Source organism: Balearica regulorum, chromosome Z, assembly GCF_011004875.1.
Source record: "Balearica regulorum gibbericeps isolate bBalReg1 chromosome Z, bBalReg1.pri, whole genome shotgun sequence".
Classification (NCBI taxonomy): domain Eukaryota; kingdom Metazoa; phylum Chordata; class Aves; order Gruiformes; family Gruidae; genus Balearica; species Balearica regulorum.
The window spans coordinates 41147167-41166668 of record NC_046220.1 but is presented as its reverse complement, the minus strand read 5'-3'; the positions used below and the strand labels follow the sequence as shown (position 1 = coordinate 41166668).

The window sequence follows — 19502 nt, the reverse complement described above, 5'->3', positions numbered from 1 at the left end:
GGTTAATAACCTCTGTTCACTCAGTTCAATTTTTTTAATTTTTTAATTATTGGTGCCAAATTAAAGCACTGAATAAACAATGCTGCAAAACATTTTTTTAAACACATATACCTTCCATATTTGAACACGAAGAAGCTATTTATTTTAGCTCTGCTTCCCCAAGCGTTGAGGCAAAATTTTCAGAAGAGCACTACTAATAATTTTTATATGCATTATCTAATTTACATCAACATATTATTCCCAATATTTTTATATATTAAGTGTAATATTATTGCTATTATTTCTATATATTAAATGTAAAAGATACTTTTCCTAAGATTTTAGGGTTCATCTACCATTTTTGCATACAAAGAAAATATTCCAAAAATTATATTCTAAAACATAAAATAATATACATAATTTAAACTTCATGGAGAAAAAAATTAATGATATGGTGGAAATTTTTTGTTATAACACAACAGCAAGAGGAATTTTGTTTTTATGAACATCTACTACAGCATAATCTAATAAAAAATTTTTCTCATTTGTCCAGAGATCTCCCACTTAATTTTTTTCCCTTAAAAGGCTGTAAAAGTAACGGAGGTAAGAAAAGATAAACAAAGTCCAGTTCTTGTTCCTTATAACAATGACAGTTCCATGTATGTGCTTATAAACTGGTGATTTATTATTAACAAAATCTCAATTGCACAAAATACTTACGTTTTTAACTAAGTGACAATAATAATCTGCTGACGTATAGCCAAGAGTTGATATGAATGTACTGGTTTCAGCTTCATTACTTTCCCACTTAGAAGAAGAAAGGAGATGGCACAGCAAACTCTGTGAGAAATCAACAGAAGAGCAATAAAAGAAGTATTAGGCTGCAACATGCTGTGTAAAAAGAACTGACTGCTATTGAACTGTATCTGGGGTAAGATCTTTTGATCCATTGTGGCCATTTTACACCATCAATACAGAAGAGCAGGCAGCTCCCATCAACTATAAGGAAAATGCTGCAGCTGCTACAATCAAACGTGGGTTCACACCCCACATGATTTCAGTAGTTGTGCAATAGCAGTGGAGGCTATCCATGCTAAAACCAGACAGACCTTTGGTAGGTTTCAGTTCCCTGGGAGCCATTTCAGTCTGGTGTCATCTGGATAGCAGTAGTCACATTGCTACACAGCAAAAAACCTCATGTGTAGTCTTGATCAGTACTATGATCAAGAAGAGAAAGCACAAAGTTAATGTTTACTTTTCTGTATCACTCCTTCAAGAGGCCCCAGTATTTTTGACGGAATTCAGGTTCTCACCTCATAATTCAATTTTTGTAATTATTTCCTCATTATCTTGAAAAGATAATGATAAAATTTTAGTTTGACATTTACTTCTCTACCAATTTCACTACGGAATGCTTTAAGTCACATTTAATAAAACCTTCTTAATATGTAGTACAAAAATGAAAACAATCCTTTGATGATAGCTCCAGAGTAAAGTCAGATTAACACATTTGATACACTGGCTCCGCAGGTGTGTACAGAGGACTCTGTACATAATACTCCAGTTCCATGCTTTCCCAGTTCTTCAGTGCTGTACGACAGCTCTGCTCTCTTTTGGATGGATCTTACACCCTAGCACCTTACCAGCTGAACTCGTTTGTGAAAACTGTTGTGTGAGGAGGTTTCTGCATCCTGCTGTCACAACTGAGCAGAGGTAGTTTTATATTGCTTATCAAATGATCTGCTCTGACTTTTGTCAGTTTTCTTCCTGTCCTCTACTGCTACATGGTGACATAACCACAGCTACATTCCCTTTCCAGAGGTCCATTTCAGGCCTTTAAATATTATTGATACTTAAAGTATAAACTAAATTACATTTTGAATGGCAATAAATATGAAACCCTTTATAACAGATGGTCAGGATTAGCAAACACTGAAAAAGACCTTCATTCTAAAAATATGTAATTAAAATGAAAGTTCAGATGAAAGCTCTGTGACTTCCGTGGTCTTAGGGCATTTTAATCTATATATTCTTTTCAAAAGAGGGATCTGTTGAAAGATTAGAGACTAAAAAAATAAAAATCAGTTAGCTCGTTTTCTGCTTTCAGAAATCCAAACCAAACATTTATGCATGCTTTTGTTGAACATCACTAAACACCTGGTTCAGAAGTCCTGGTGTTAGATGTATTTCATATTTGATTAATGTAAGAGAGAAGATTCAATCAAGCAGAAGCGCACCAGAGCTCTAAGAACATTCACTACTATCAAAATAAGTAACAAGCATTTGGGACACTTTATTTATTGTACTTTTGTTTAGGATTATTTTACTACCTTGCAGACTTATGTTAAATGCCTAAATAACCTTTTCTTTCATTGTAAAACTTTTTTCCTCAACAGGGGAAACTGCTGTTTTACTGCCATCTAGTGACTTCCCTAAAACTAAGGAGGAAGGAAAAGGCTATGGCAACGCAGTTTTCAAAGAAGTAATTTACATGCAGCTTTTGCATTCTTAAGAAAAATACATGAAAAGATAGATTTGCAAAATGTACAAGCATCTAAATATGTCAAAAGTGAAGGCTAAAATCCATTAAACTGTACAATCTCTGAACAACCCTCAATCAATTTATTAATATGGATCTACATACATTCATCTTCCTTTGCAACTATTACTAAAGTTAAAATTTGTTTTCAGAAGACTACCAAGGGTTCAGACAAGTAGTTCCTACAAAACAGGACGGTTTGCCAAATAGAATGAGATAAGGGATCAGACTGCAAGTTGAAAACAAAATAAAGGAGGAGTCAGCAACAACAAATTTGGGATGCCACTTTTGCTAGAAGTAAGGAGGGGGCTTGAAAAGTAGAAAGTTTGTTGGATTGCTCAGAGAAAGACTTGCAAAAAGCTTCACCAGTGAGAAGAACAAACATGAAAAGCTCTGAAAAGCATTTGACAGGTTGACATGGCAGTTAATGACAACTAAATGAGGGAGTAGCTTAAAAGTCCATATATATAACCACCTGTAACACTACTAAATATATTATCTAGCAACCCCTCTCTGTAACCAGAATTTTGCTAAGAACAAAACCAATCAAACACTCTTTAAGTAATTTCAAAATTACTTCCCCCTACCCTTGGTGTAACAGTCATTGTTAACCAATGAATAGGGAAAAGACAAGACAAAATTAGTACACATCATCAGAGTCTGCATATGAATTGCGACACTTTCCTAGGTTTTTTTGTTTAGTTGGTTGGTTGGTTTTTTGTTTGTTTTTCCTTTTCTGAGCACTTTACTAATCCATGCTGGGATTTTACAGGTCACTTCAGTTATTTTTTTGGAACATGCAAAGCCTCTGAACAGCCAGAAGGGGGCTAGGGAAACAGGAGTAAGGAGATCCTATAGTCAAGATGAAAGGAGGTATTAGGTATGTATAGAAGAAAGATATATATTAAAGGTGAAAAACATTTAGAATTCAGCTCTGTAACTTATATATTTAATTTTACAGATGCTATTGACAGTGCAAAGCCTGAGACATACCTACATGCAACAAAGACAAGAGATTTGGTAACAATAATTTAAAGCATTTATCTTTTAAGGTTGAAATGCTTTCTTTGATCCAAAATATGTCCAGAAAGTTCTCCTTCTCTCTAGAAAACGTAGCTTATTTACTGCACATAATTCTGGTTGTAAGTGATAATTCTTTTACTACTGTATATTGCATTAGCAGAGAGCTATCTGAAAGAAAAGTATTAACAATTCACTCTTACATTTGACAAATGGACTGTTAGACCGATAAGGCATTGGCTAGATGGCTGTGTCAAAAGAGTTGCTGTCAATAGCTCAATGTCCAAGTGGAAACCACTAACAAGTGGTGTCCCTCAAGGGTCTGTACTGGGACAAATACTATTTAATATCTTCACCAATGGGATGGGAATGAGTGGGACAGTGGGATCGAGTGCACCTTCAGCAGGTGTGCAGATGACGCCAAGCTACGTGGTGCAGTTGATTCATTTGAGGGAAGGGATGCTATCCAGAGGGACCTGGACAGGCTTGAGGAGTGGGCTTGTGTGAAGCTCACAAAGTTAAACAAGGCCAAGTGCAAGGTCCTGCACATGGGTCAGGTCAATCCATGATTTCAATGCAGACTGGGGGATGAGCGGATTAAGAGCAGCCCTGCAGAGAAGGACTTGGGGGATACTGGTGGATGAAAAATTGGACATGAGGTGACAATGTGTGCTTGCAGCCCAGAGAGCCAGAGACAATGTAAGAGGTTGCCCAGAGATGCTGCGGGTGCCCCCTCCCTGGAAGTGTCCAAGGCCAGGCTGGATGGGGCTTTGGGGAACCTGGTCTAGTGGAGGGTGTCCCTGCCCACAGCAGGGGGGTTGGAACTAGATGAGCTTTGAGGTCCCTTCCAACCCAAACCGTTCTGTGATTCCATGATTTGCATAAGGCAAACTGTTTCTTGAAAACAAGATGCTTTCAGCTGCTCTACACTAAATCCTCTTGTAACAGTACACTTATGTCTAAGTACACAAATAGTGTGGAAGGGGTAGTATAATGGCCAGAAATAAAGCTTATACCTAATAACCTCTAACTAAAGGCAATTACTTTTTTTATATGATTTTTCCAGCCATTTAGCAGGTAAGCTGGATAAGGCATTCTCAGCTGTTGCAAGAAACCCAATTTTTCTGTTGGAACATGGAAAGATAAGGCAAGCAAACCATTCCAAGAGATAATCTCTAAAGAAACAAATTGAGAACAAAAAGATGATCAGGTAATTATTTTCTTATGATATTTGTCCATCTTCTTTCATCCTATACATCATTAACTTGATTATCAAAAATACAGTGTAAACCAGGAATGGCTAATTTTTAACTAAATGGCAGTGAAAACTGTTGGTTTTACCTCAAGGTTCAAAGTTCACAATGTTTAAATTCCAGTAATTCTCAGACCTAAAGGGATTTTATCAGTAGTTGTTTCACATCATACGGCAAAACTTGGTTAGAACCAGCTCTGACACCCAGCGTAAAAAGAGTATTTTCTTATACGTAAGTTTCTCTTTTCACTTTTGAAGTCAACTCTTTCAGAAGATACTACAGAGAAATCTAGAAGGTTTCAGGAGATTTTCTCACAGAGGTTCTTATAGGATGCTATAGAAATATTCAAAACTAGTAATAGGTTCCACTATTGCATTATGAAGCCCCCCCAAAGTGCTGTGGAAAAGAAAAAAACATAACATTTTATAAAGCCACACTGTGGATTCCTGGGGTCAGAGAGACCAGTAATTTGAGACTAATGACTTTTAAGGAATCCCTTCAAACCCAGTAGAAGGTATTCAAGAACATGATGGGAACATTGTCAATACTAAATGCATTCCTGTATTGATCATCTCAGCAAAGCAGACAAACTGATATCAACATAATCATCAGCTATTTCTGTCAGTAAATCAGTTACCACTCCCTGTCTAATCCACTAATGCCATATTCTACAAGCCAGAAAAACAGATGAGTCTGTGGCAGAAATGCTGCATTCAGAAGGAAAAATATCAAGGTGTCATGATTCTGGAAAATGAACAGCAGTCAGGCAGACTGTGGTATCAGGAATAATTTCTTTCTTGATTTCCATCACATCTGATTAAGTAGGAAACAGGAAGGAAACCACCTTGGCTGTAGTTGCAAGAAAATACATCCATCCCCATGGTCTTGGATTAAAATTCTGCGACATAATTCCTTTCAGCCTGAAATTGAACTAATGAATTTTCATAAAGCCCTCACAATGATCAAGTTCCTTGAACAACCTTGCCAGTGGCTTTATTTTATTGGTGCAATTTATACTGAGTAATATAATAGCTAACTCAATTAAGCACCCACTGCTGCACAGAGGTTCCTAATATCTTTAACAGGCAGATAGGAGCATTTGCACGAAGACATAAAATCATTTACTTTATCAGTGTAAACACAGTGCTTCATATCTACCAAGTTTTATAGCAGAGGAGACCCAATTTAACATTTACTCCTCTGATTTATAGATTGGCTATAAGGCTGTCCCTTATTAACTCATTCAGGGAAAGTGAGGGGAATGAGAATAGACTTGAAACTAAAAGACTTTTGAGAATACAAGTGGAGAAAACAAGTCAGTATGTTCCCTGGTTACCATCTACCTTAGCTAAAGAGGACTATACAACTGAAAAACATTTCCTACATAGCACTTTTCGATTAAGGTAAGCCAACTCTTTTGATATTCCTCTTCAAGTCACGAAGGTTGATTTCCACGTGCTACAAGCGATTTGTTGAGTTACTCCATGAGGTTTGTTTCTCAGAGACAACCATCTCTTGGAGCACATGCATCTGTAAAAGCCTGGAAATTATTTTCCTGTAGCAGAATTTGCCCCTCCACTGAGATGAGTAGCACAGCACCAAGCAGATACCAACTCAGCTAAGTGTCCACAACTCCAGAAAGGGGGAGGAGATGCTTTAGTCTTCTGATACCGCCTTTACTAAGCAAGGACCCAAAAGATCTGAAGCCTTTTTCCCCTTCTTTCTGTAACAGGAAATATCTTCCTGCTCATGTCAATGGGGAAAAATATAGAAGCCTGAATTAAAGGCACAATTACTTCTGAAATTAGACATCAGCACAGAAATAGCACTTGATTTTTATTACAGGACCACATGACAAGTTTTATGCCAGTAACTGTTTTTGTGTAGCAACTGTCCTGGGATTTATGACACAGTTTGAAAGACATTCCAGGGGAACCAGATAAACCAATTTGCTTCTGGAAACTTCTCAACACACTCTCTCCAAAGTATTTATGATTCTGAATATCCTCAGGAGCAGATGTGAAAATCAGCAGGGGCAGTATGTTTTGGAGAGAGGAGATGATTGGTTTCACTGGGATGAGCCATTCAGACCTGATACTGATTAGGTCTTCTGAGAGACACTGCTGGGCTCTTTCTGACAACTTTGATGAGTCGGGCAAAGTGACAGGTAGAGCAAGATGCAACAGAAGGATCTATCATCTATACTATTTCTCTTTAGTATATTCTCCTTGAAATACAGAGCACCATTATTTGTTGAGAAGAGAACATTAATGACATTTTGTTGAAAATTATGATCTATGTGAATTTGTTAGAATTCGTACAACACAGATACCCAAGGGTAAATTTCTGAAATCTGGTCAAGTAACAGTTTTATTTCTGACCTTTCCATCTGCTTCAACAGGAACCAGATTTCTTCAGCTCTGCTAAGAAAAAGCAGGTAGAATATGAAAAACTAAATCTTATTCAGAGGAAACATTAGAAGTAAGTGCTATTTCCTCTTTGTGTTTTATCAGATTTTGGAACAAGTATTTCTTGTATGGCAATGATTTCAAGAGTCCATATATCAATTTTGTTCTTAGGTGTTCTCTGTGCAGTCAGATGCCCCATTGCTTTCAACAAAGGTCTAGAAGACAAGAGATCAAATTCTATTTCCAACCTGGCTTTAAAAATACTTCAAAACTGTGTAATGAGTTACAATATTAATGATAAATTAGATAATATGATTTCCAGTCATTATTAAAAAAAATAAAAGCTATACAATAGGTACTGTTTATTTCTCTAAATAGGTAGGATTCTAACATCCCAAATTACTTCCTAAATTATTTAAACAGAGTCCTAAGGAAGCAAGGTATACACATTGCTCTGATTTGTTTAAATGTAAATTAATTTGTTTGTTTGCTAGCATTCAGTAGTTCAGTCCAAACCAAATTCCTTCAGATATTTTTTAGTAATATTTTCTTAAAATTCCTGCCCAAAGGCTTACAAGCTTTATTGTGTTGCATACCCTCTAGATTAAATGATCAACAATTAAACACAAACAGGTCTGGTATTTTTAGAACTTTTTCACTATGAAATAAACAGGCAGTTCTGGAGAATTATAGTGGCTAAGTCTAAGTGACAAGGCAGCACACTCATTCAGACACTGTCTCAACACCAACTGTTTATGAAACCAATTCTGTGAGTAGGATGCTGACATAACACAATTCATATTATTTCCACACACTTATCCAACCATAACAAAGTCTGTGACTTTTAATTTTGCTTACAAGACCTCTCACTCACTTGCTCCTTAGTTCCAGGAAAAGACAGAAAATTAGTTTTCCACAAACCAAAACCAAAATGTGAAAGAAAATAAGCTAGTAAAACATCATACAGATTTAAACATAATGTAGCTTTCAAAGTACTTGTTTACTCTAAACAATTTTGTTTTCTCAACATTTTATAAAAATCTCGGTGTATAAATTAGGGGAGATTATATAGCATATATATTTGTTAACAATTTTAATTATTATCAGTATGTGAAAGTATATTTTGTAAGGTATAAGGTAGTAAAAAAGAATGTCTTTAACTACTTACCATTAATAACCTAATCAAAATCTCCAATTTCTGCTTTAAAATTAAAATTGGTTAAAACAGATTTCAAATAGACAAAATGTTATACTATGCACACACATTTCAGTGATCAGCTAGTCAACATAACCTCCCACTTCACCAAACTGAGTCTATTCCAGTAACCACTCAGAGGTATTGCACAAAGAAATAACTTCAGCTTCAACTTAACTTTAAGAAATCTTAGAATATCCTTCAGTAATTTACTGGATCAGGGCCAAAGTGCCTAAGTATAGGGTGGGGAGGGGTTTCTTCCTACATTTCTTTCTGACATTTACTGTCAGGAAGTTTTTCTGTTTCAGCACTGTTTATGGATACATGCATTTATGGGATGGTTTTCATTAGCTAAATTCTATACCAGCACACTAAATAAAATTGTTAGCCACAAGTACATGTTTAGGATTTATTGGAGCTTCTCATTTTTCCCCTTATTCACTTGGAATGACAATCTGACATCTGCCCACATCTAAACCTCCACTGATAACCATGAAAGACTAGTTGATTGTAAACAAATTATTCTGCTGAACACTTCTACAGAGACAAGAAGCTTGCCATTTAAGCATGTGATCAAGTTACAAAAAATCTACAGATAAATGACTAGACTGAGTTAGTAATACTTAGGAGTTAAAAAAAATATCCAGGAAGAATACTATTCTGTCACAAAATGAACGTTGCCAGATGAACAGACTTCATTACTTTTCACATACTGCCAGACAGGAAAACATGGATTGGTTGAAGTTCTCCACACCGTACCTGATGCAACAGAAACCTTCAGCCTGTTCTGTCCTCGAAGCATGTCAGCTGGCTCACCTTCAGTGTTTGCAGTAAAACTGCTCAAGTGTTCTTACATTAGGCCAATTTCCTTAACTTTGCTTCAACAACTGTAATTGCAATTTGCTTTTTTTAAAAAAGTAATAATGGCAAAATACACTAAACGACCATGAAAACCTACTAGAAAAACTTAACTGAAAAAATATCTCAAAAACCTACTCAGACAGATATGCTTTTTCTTTAGAGATTAATGTATGCTATGAATTGCGTTAATCTTGCTGATACATGTAGCTTATTAAAAAGACTAGGCTCATAGTCTAGTTCTGTTCCTTAAAATGGAAGAAAAATTATACATACTTCTATACAATTCAAAATGAACCTGATTTTAATTTCCAAACAATACGTGGCAAAGAAAATTGTGGGAAGGGGGCTGGGGGGAAGCTGCATTGTTCCCTCACCAATTCAAGCTCAGATAACTTCTGTGAAACTACTATAGGAAAAACATGTTGCACTACTACTGTGTGGCTAAGACCACACAACTTTTTAATGGATGAGTTCCAAAGCCTAAGCTCCATCTGCAAATCACTAACAAAACCCTTGGAAATCATAAGAAAGAAGCTAAAGAATTGTGGGCCTGGCAAGCTTTGAGTCTACTCTTGGCCTCAGACCGGAAAAGCAGTTTCAAATCTCCTCTTTTCTTTCTCCTCTACGAAACACCCACCTAGAATGTGCTATTACTCTTTGTATTAAAAAAGGGGAGACTTTTGCTGCTGAAATAAAACACACATTTACACTAACTTACAAAAGGAAATTCAATAGCTTTACCAGAGTCAGCCATAAATCTTTCTTTTTTTTTTTTTCCAAAGCCCTCTGGTTTAACTAGCCAGAGATTTAGAATTAATTTCCCTCTTCCCTCCACAATTTTCAAAAGCCAAAATGCAAACTTTCCACAGAATTCCTTAAATCCACAAAAAAAAAAGAAAAAGGAAAAGAGGGATGAATAAATTTAAGTTCAGAAAGAGTGAATGCATCATAAAATTGTTTCACTTCAAGTTCAAATCTGAGTTCAGTAATTTCTAGAAAAAAGATAATCCCAAACATATGCTTTTTTCAATAAATGTATGTGCCCAATGTCAGATTTTTATACTTCTAATAGGTACACATTGCAAATACCCAAATATCACCTAACCTAGGATGATATTCAGGAGAAATTACTTGTAATCACTTGGTTTTGGACTTGATAAGTATCAAGCTGTTAAAACTTTATAGGGAAGAAAAATGTTCACTGAACTTTTTGCAGAAAAGCACAAAATACACCTACAATGGAGATGCAACAACTGCTGGTCACTAATTACACTAGTTTGAGCAAAAATATCTATTGCCAGTACAATTTCTTCAAATAGAGACCTCTTTTTGTTTGTCAGTAACAAATCATTATTCTTTACTAGAGCCACCTGGCACTACTAAAGTGCTCTGAGAAATCTCAGCTGGCTAGCAAATTGTGACACTTGCTGTTAAAGCTCAAGCAGCCTTGCAGGAAAGCAGAATAGTCTAGTTTCTCATTTTGTTCTTTGAGATACTTAGCTTTTGTTTATTTTGGCCCAGAAGCCAAGAAATTATTTATATTCATGTTAGCTTGGCACTGATAAAGAATTACCTATTTGAAAAAGAAGAGAGGTCTGTTTTCCCCCAGCCCACTCATCATACAATTTTTAACCAGAAGAATATAGTAATACTTGCAAATTTGTAAATGTTGCAAATTCTGTTACATCCTACCAATGCAATTATCTATAGATGACTAGAGAAGGTCCAAATCAGCTTAGAAAGATGATTCACAAAGGGGTTAGTAAGAAGGCTAACTAACAATTTAGATGTATCGTCTTCAGCAGGTTAGAAACAACCAAAAACTCCCTCTGGATGACTTTCCAAAAACTGAAAGACAAACAAAGTACTGTCAGTGAACTCAGTAAAACTTCGGGAGAATAAGCATCAGAAATTGATTCTGTGCTGTGTATGAAAACCCATCTTCATTCTTAAATGTCTTCTCATTACCTTAAAAAGACCCAGCCCAAGTCTCTTCTTCTACGAATATCCCTTAACATCTTAAGCCACGCTCCTGTCCTTTATGAATAAAATTGTTTTAGAATATATTCTATTAGAGTTCTTCAATATACGCTACCAGAGTATCAACTGCTTACTTGTCTTTGATTCATTGGTCAATGCCAATTTTCACTGCAATCTTCCCCCTCCCACAGAAGCGACCCACTCTAACCATACCTAAGAATCTTGTTTTTTAACCTACAAGAGGCAGACCTGTATATTAGCAAGTTTAAGAGGCAAATATGTCAAATCTTAAGCAAGTATTGCTGGGAGAAGTGGGTTTTCCTGGGTGTCTACCCAGCATAGCCACACACAGTTCAACAGCTGATGCAGCTGAACAAAAATGTTAAACAATGGTTCTGAAATCACTCCATCTCTGGCTCACATCTTTTCTGTATGCACAGGAGATACACACTAGGGTCAGGAATAAAGAGGGCCAGCAGCTCTGAGGAGCCTGTTTCCCTCTCCGGGTCGGTACCTAGGACACAAACAAATTGCACAAAGGACTGAGAAAAGTGCCTTTATCACTCATTACTCCCTTGGGACACACCGCAAAGCAAGCAGACTTGGTTCTCAAAACTGAATTTTAACCAGTAATTTAAAAGTTGAAAGCTCCTATATCATATTAGGAGTTCATTAAGTCATTGGGCTCTAATAATGTCAAATCTGTGTGCATATATCTCATTTAACAGTCTTGTGCTTTCTGTTTTGATTCAAAGAAAAATTGACTTTTAACTATCAGTTACCCAGTGAAAGTTAAGATGCTTCTTTCAAGCTCATTTACATACTTAATTCCACATATGCTTAAGTACAATGTAAAAACTCATCTATCAAAATGTATCCTTCCATGCCCATACAATTATATACAGAATTACAGGGTCCATCCTCAACTGCAGCTGATTTACATACTCCAAAAAAGCCTGTAAATGCTGTATAAGTATTTCCATGACATTGAGTTTAGCCATGTAAATCTATTTCATGAATCTCAAGATTCCAGAGGAGTATATGTCAAACGTTAAGGAGGTGAAATCAGCTTTGAAAGCAGTAAACTGGCTGCCAGGTTAAAAAAAAAAAAATAAAAAATTGTTCCTCTTCATTTTGGTTGGAGGAAAAGTGCTGTGCTAATGGCTACAAAAACAGTAAAACAACAACTGAGCATCAAAGCAAAAAAAATTGGAGAATGAAAACAATCAAGAAGAAAGGCTTTTAAGAAAGGGTTAAACATTATATAGCACTTATAATAAGTGCAGAGGTTACTTCTTATTGCAAAAAAACAACAAAACATTCAGGTTTTAAGGTAGCATATATTTTTAAGGAAAAAAACAAACAACTTTTTGAAGAGTTATACTATTTATTACAAGCAGAACTGATTTGGAAGGAAGCATGACCTGTATGGCTACAGCTGACAGAAGCAAGCAGCCAAAAGGAAGGGCGAAGGGAAGCTATACTTTCTCAAAATTAAAACCCCCTAAAAGTCTGTGGAATGCTGTTTACTTCAGCTCTGTTTTACAACCACTGCTGCACGGAGAAGGGATTGACTGAAACGTCTGCAGCCCATGGCCACCCACACTATGGGAAGCACTATGATTAAAGAGAGTGCTACGTTCTTGTATCTGCCAGCAAAGTCTGCTCCATGCTGTAATTATTATACTTGCAGTCTTCTTATAATCTATTGCATCTGTTGCGGAAAGTCCCCTTACATTGTCCAACAAGAAAACTATTGAACACGAATAGCGAGTTATATTAATGTGCACAAATGGCTTGAAAACTGGATACTTTAAATACTTCTCATTTAAGTTTATGAAAACATTTTGCCTTACAGTATAGCCAGTGCTATAGTGAAAGGAGATCTGCCACTGAAACATTCACTTTAACCTACTTATCAAAAGATATAGCCTGACACACCACCCTTTCACCCCACATCTTTATAATGAACTGAGTCATTGCTTTAGAGCTTTAAAGCACAAAAACTCTGTGAATTGTGGATTAGGCATGTATCTAGAGAGCACTAAAATATTACAATTCCATCTGTCACTTTGTTAAGCGATTACACACATTGAACATTTCCGATGACCCTATGATTTAAACGCATTACATCTCCCTTTCTCTTTAAGAATGTTTAATATTTCATAGTAACTTTGAAAACAATAAGCCCTAAACATGAAAATAAGTAGCAGTTCTCCTAGCAGAAAATTTTATTTCAAATTCTGATCTCTTCAGTAAATAGTAAAAAAAGTTCAAAACTTATATTCCACACATTCTCCTGATATTGTTTGCTGCTCTAGCACACAAAATTAAGCAGTACAATGCTGTTGTTGGACGCACAACACATAGCTGTTATTGCACCCCTCCCTACCAAATTTATGAGGCAGTCTGTACCATTTCAAGAATTTTGCCAGGAGTTGGCTGCACAGATGCTCCTGTGAAAAGCACAGATTGTCTACTGGCTATAAATATGAAGTGTTACACTAACCAGTGTGCCACCACCTAGCAAAGGAGGGAAGAATGATGTACCAAAAGCAAGGCTGAATGAAAAAAATCAAGGACTGCGTAAAAGCCCATTCGTCTCCACCCACTCCAGACCACTTCCTGAGGAAACGTCTTTAGACCCTCTTTGATATAAACCTTTGATTAGAGGCAAGGGCAAATTCCAAATATAGTGACTGAGAAAAAGCACCACAAAGACTCCTGAAGGACCAGGGAAAAATACAGGAAAAATTAATAGGAAAGTATAAACAAGATACATACTTTAATCACCATCAGATGTCTTTCATCTGAAGGAATACACTACAGTCTTTGCAGTGATCAAAGTTCCTGATGATTATTTGCACAGGTTAGAGGAGGAATGACAACTCCTCTTTTCCAAACATACCAAAAAAGCCATAAGATCCCTAAAACCACAAGAGTGAGTCTCAGAAAGTGATTAAGTAACTTTGAACTACTTTGGCCTCCAGGAGACTTAACATTTTCCATTTCTCTCTTGGATGCATGCCCCCTGGAATGCAGACCTCTCTCTTCCCACAACTACTAGGGAAAACCAGATCCCCTGGTCCATGCCTCCCCTTCCCTCTTAAACTGGCATTCCCTTCTAATTATTTTGTATTTTACCAATGGTAAAATATTATAGCGATACTATTACACAGATAAGAAATAGTTTAAAGCAACTAGTTATTCATCTTAGTCTGAATATTACTAAAATCAGTTTTCCCCCCTTAGAAGGGGGAAATGACAAAAACAAAGTTTCAAATGTTGTATTTGTAATAAAACCATGCTAAAACCTATGCTCTATGGCACAGATTCTTTCTCCTCTAACTTTCTCAATAATAAATAGCAGGTGAAGTATGTTCATAATTTTAACTCAAATATCTCAGTTCAGCTCTTAATCTCCCTTTTTCAAAACTGTCTAGATAAGAAGGAAAAAACATGTTTCTCAGTATGACCTCTAGCAATTCCTAAGTCTTTTAATAGACACATTACCCATATATGTCATTAATACAGTATTCCTATCTCATAGAAACATAATTTATTGTAAATATAACATTATTTTAATCTTTTTCTGCATCAAATGATCTTGGGGCCCATTTCTCCCTGTGGAATGACAAATGACAAATGGCTGAGGCTCTTCCTAACTTAATAAAGCAGACTAAAGAACAGATCTTGAGGTTCACTATAATTTGTGCACCAAATATCTTCTTCGTGTTACCTTAGATTCCCATCTCCTAGAAAAATGTGAGCTTGTAGATTTGCTTCTATAAAGACAAGATAATACTTTACAAAAAAATTATATTTTTTAAAAAAAAAAAACTTTTTAGATTATATTTGGATTATTCTTAATGTATCATGTTCTTTCCTAATAACATTTTCTGAGGTGTTCTTGCAAATAATTAGTCCCACACATCTCCTATTAAGGCCAGCAGTTATTTTTTCAACCTTCAAAATGTAGACTTGGCCCTAGATTACCTACGTTACAAAGTGTGCACTAAATAAAAATAGTATGTAGTGAGTTTTATAAAAAGATGACAAGTATATTGGCCACAAAATCAAATCAACACTCTTCACCGAAGAATAGACTATCATAATTCCAATGTACAGCCTCCATCTTCATGTATAAATTAATGCATCTGTATTCAATTCAGTAATGTTAGAGAGAGAATGAAGAGATGGAACACTGTCCTTAAATCACAATGATCTGATTTGTATTAAACCAAGCTTATAAGGAACAATAGTAAAAACAAGACAAAAAATTTTCTTTTATGATGGTCACACCCTCCATTAATGTAATTCCTTTTCTTCAAAAAAATATAGAATACCGTGCAGTTGCAGTTCTTTGAGCTGTGCTGGCTTACAGACATCTATTCCATCAAAAGGGCATTCAAGGAAAAATGAATGTTTTGCAAAACCAGCATACAATAACCTGCCTTACCTTGTGGTAGGTGTGTGACCTCAAAAGGGTAGTATACACCCTAATACATGAAATTCCTACCAGAAAGAAGTTGGTAAGGAAATTAGTAATGTTTAACAGACAACAGCTCTTCAGATTGTAAAGAGAAAATCTCCTCTTGCATTTGAGTACTTCCCTGTATGCAAATTCATACTGTGGGAAACTTCAGTCTAGTAGAGAATCTTTGAGTTGCTTTAGAGAAAGACATTCTGCCAAGGGCGGTATTGTTTCACAGACCCTCCAAGATGACTTATTGTTTGGTGAAGGTATGAACAGAACTTCAAGTAATCACCCCACACATACTGGAATTAGGCCCAACTTCTGGTGCCTGGATCCCCTGAATACTTTTCTATTGCTAAAGTATATTCTAACAGATCTCACCAACTTTTTGGACATTTTCTTCATATAAGGACTATACCATGCTTATTTCAGCAAGTGAAATAAAACAAATGGGGAGAACAACAGAAGTGTTTCTTTTTTAAAAAACCTAATTGTAAAGAAATACTAAACATGAGTTTTGGAGAAGAACACAGACAAGTGAATCTGAGCCTAATACACAGACAGGAACTATAGCTGGGCCCAAATAGACCAAGGTATGCAAACACTAAACCACCACTGATCCGGGGGGAAAAAAGGGGGTGTGGAGGATAAGGTACATTAGTCTCTGACCAACAGATGAGGACAGAAACAGTAAAAAAACAAGATGTAGACAAGTTCTGGGCAAATGGATCTCTTGTTCATTACTGAGGCAAAATGGTTCACCTCAGGAAACCCAGATGCTGACTCTCCAGCTCATAATCCTGTATCATAAAGATACTTTCATAAAATCAAGGAGAAATGACAGACAAGTGGGTTTGATGATACAGTGTATGAACTACTGCCCAGCTCAGCAAAGATTATGTTTTATCATTCTCTTTATGTAGGCAAAATGCTTAAAAATGTTAATGTTAAAAATGTTACCTGCTATCATCTGGCTAGGATGATCAGCAGACAGGGATTACAATCAGCTTTGAACTCTTGAACATTAATATGCAAACTTCTCTTGACAGGAGAACAAAACCATTACAATTATTCAGCAACTGTGAAATTTTCTCCCTGCCCAAAGCTAGGTCACTGTAATAATCATCCAGACCAAAGGGGCAAATAGTGAAACCGACTCTCTTGACAGATGTTAAAGGACTCATCATCACAGAAGAAATTATATTCCTGGACGCAAAAAAGCTGACTGAGTGGATTACATATTGAGAAACCAATTGTTCATTTCGCACTAAAGGACCCCAGTGTGAAGTCTTGTGTAAGGAGTAAAGGCATATGACTCAAACTTTCAGGTGAGATCATAGTATGACAGGACAGAGTTAAGTCCTTCCTAGTGGGAAAGTAATCATGAAAAAATCAAGTCAATGGAGTCCCTCTCTAATGCAGACCAAGTCAATCCTTGAGTCCCCCTATTACTTCAACCAAGTGTATCAAAGTAGAATATATTTTTCATTGTTTACCTGAAGAACCATGATGATCAAAATGTATGATGTGTGTGAACCTGAGCTGCTGAGGCACTTTTGCATAGCAAGTTGCCTTGATGGAAGAGAATAAGCCTCCTGAGATACCCTCTGACAGGAGGAACAGTAAGGAAAGCTAAGGAAAGCCAAACACCTGATCACAGGCATGAGTTATTATGAAGCACTGATACTTACAAGAAGAAAGTGTTCACAAAGGAATTGGAGATTAGACTTTGATGTTCTGTCTATGTGGCAGAAAAAAAATGCTCCATTACAAAATAAATCAGTCAATCTCTCTTATTTATTGTAGTAGCCTGTAATGGCTACAAATTACCCCATTAACCAGATGGAATCGAGTCATCTGGAGTCCCTGTGTGGATCTCTTACTTTCCAATTAGACCAAGTAGAGAGTGTTTGGTTGGAGAATGTTCTCTGGGGTTTCACCTTTGAGGGATTTGGAAAGTATCTGAAGAGCAGATAAAGCACTTCGCTGTCACACACTTTCCACACCACAAGATGCTCCTTTCATCTGCCAGAATACTTCCAGTTCCAGCAAGCTTATATTAGATCACAACATCCTAGCATCAGTTTATTGTTGATCTCTAACAAATGCACTCACCTTTGTGTTTCAAACATGAAATCAACAAACTTTGCTTTGGCCATCTGGGAGAAATACACTGTGACCCTTGGGCAGAAAAATTCACACATAATAATCTGTCCCACTTCCCAATAAAAGTCCTTTCTATCGCCACCTGTACAGCTGTTCTCACAGTGCACAGATTGTCCAGTTACCTCTTGTATACAAGCAGCAACTGAAAGATACAGCAAAATTAGCTTAGCTGCCTAAGCCTTCCTAGGACTCTCCATACAAAGTTTTAGAAATGGTATTCCTAGGTCTTCTAATTTACATCTGCAGAAGCCTCACATTATATCACTCAAAAGTAACTCAAGGCACAAGTATGACTGAAATAAGTCTCAAGCAGAAAACAAAGCAGAAAAAAAATTCACTAGCATGGCATACCTCAAAAACAGCTACTTATCTGTGGCCTACTAATATACTATATAGAAGAGTAATTTAAGCACCATACATATACTGAATATGCTACAGCTATTAAAAATAAGTCGATAGGGAAAGAATCACTTTATTAAATATAGTATCGTGTAAGGAGGTTATCTCTGGGAAACGCAGCAATAATCAAAGTACTTCAATTTTTCTAAAAAGTAAGTAAATCTATGCCTACCCAGCTTTAGTGGAGTGTCACTTGACTTGGCCTGCAATTTCAACTTCTGAAATAAGCCTTAACAGATTTCTTTGTATCATGTCTTACTCATTTGAGACCAGTCTAAAACATTTGGAAATAGATGATCTTTAAGGTGCCTTCCAACTCAAACCATTCTATGATTCTATGATCTCTGTCAAAACTAAGAATTCTTAAATCTGTGAAAAGCTTTATTTTTCTCTTTTAATATATTTTTCCAGTGTCTTAAAGGAACCACCATGACAAGTCTTAAAGAAATGACCATCACCTGCGGATCCTGGCTTTCCTTCCCTCTCACACCAAGTGTGTCACTGTACATTTATCTACACCCAGCTTCCTCTGTCATGTGATGGCCTCAATGCTCAGCCTCATAAGGTGCCACTAATAAGTCTTTTCAATTAGCCTCTGTCCTTTAATACTCTCGGATCTTACAGGAATCAGAATAGTTGGTCGACACCTAAGTTTTGCCTCACCAAGGTTTTTCCAAATGCTTATTGGATTTTCCAGTAAACACCAATTCTGTTTCTGAACAGAAATTAAAGGTCTGAATTTACCTTTGCCAACACTATAATTAGAGGTGAAAAGTGTTTGATTACTAAATTTATCCTCAGACCTTTTTCCTGAGTGGCCACGACTGTTTTATTATCATTTAGCTGAAGCTGGACTTCCACACAAAAAAACCCAAACAAACATTTTACTGCATTAACTGAGGCCAGTGAAAGAGTAGGGGTTCTTACTCTTGCTTTTGTTAGGCCCATGATACAAACAGCAGCATTTTCCTATTTTAACTGATGTGACTGCAGTGATACTATCTTTGTTTTTTTGCAGAGATGGCCACAAGAATGGAGGATATTTTTTTCTTAAATTAATCCCTTCTGCTTATCAACCTTTTTTCATGAACTGCACAGAATGCTTATTAAACAATTTTGCACAATGCTATACTCATAAGGATGTTTCAGGCAGCTTAATTAAGCACATAAACTGAACTCTGAAGACTTTTTATATAGCCCATCCACATACATGATACTCTTCCTC

The 19502-nt window shown here is 36.3% G+C and overlaps 1 protein-coding gene and 1 long non-coding RNA gene across 5 annotated transcripts in view; one reads left to right on the top strand and one right to left on the bottom strand.

The window, feature by feature from the left end:
- FANCC (FA complementation group C) overlaps positions 1–19502 on the bottom strand; it is an 85412-nt gene that overhangs the window by 30282 nt on the left and 35628 nt on the right. For all 4 annotated transcript variants that reach the window (XM_075740908.1, XM_075740906.1, XM_075740905.1 and 1 more), the window contains one exon: positions 700–819. In XM_075740908.1, the coding sequence (XP_075597023.1) occupies positions 700–819 (120 nt within the window). The remainder of the gene's footprint in view (positions 1–699; positions 820–19502) is intronic.
- On the top strand, positions 3309–4730 carry LOC142599577 (uncharacterized). The gene is made up of 3 exons (XR_012833150.1): positions 3309–3398; positions 3480–3538; positions 4681–4730. It is a non-coding gene; the product is annotated as an uncharacterized LOC142599577 (long non-coding RNA).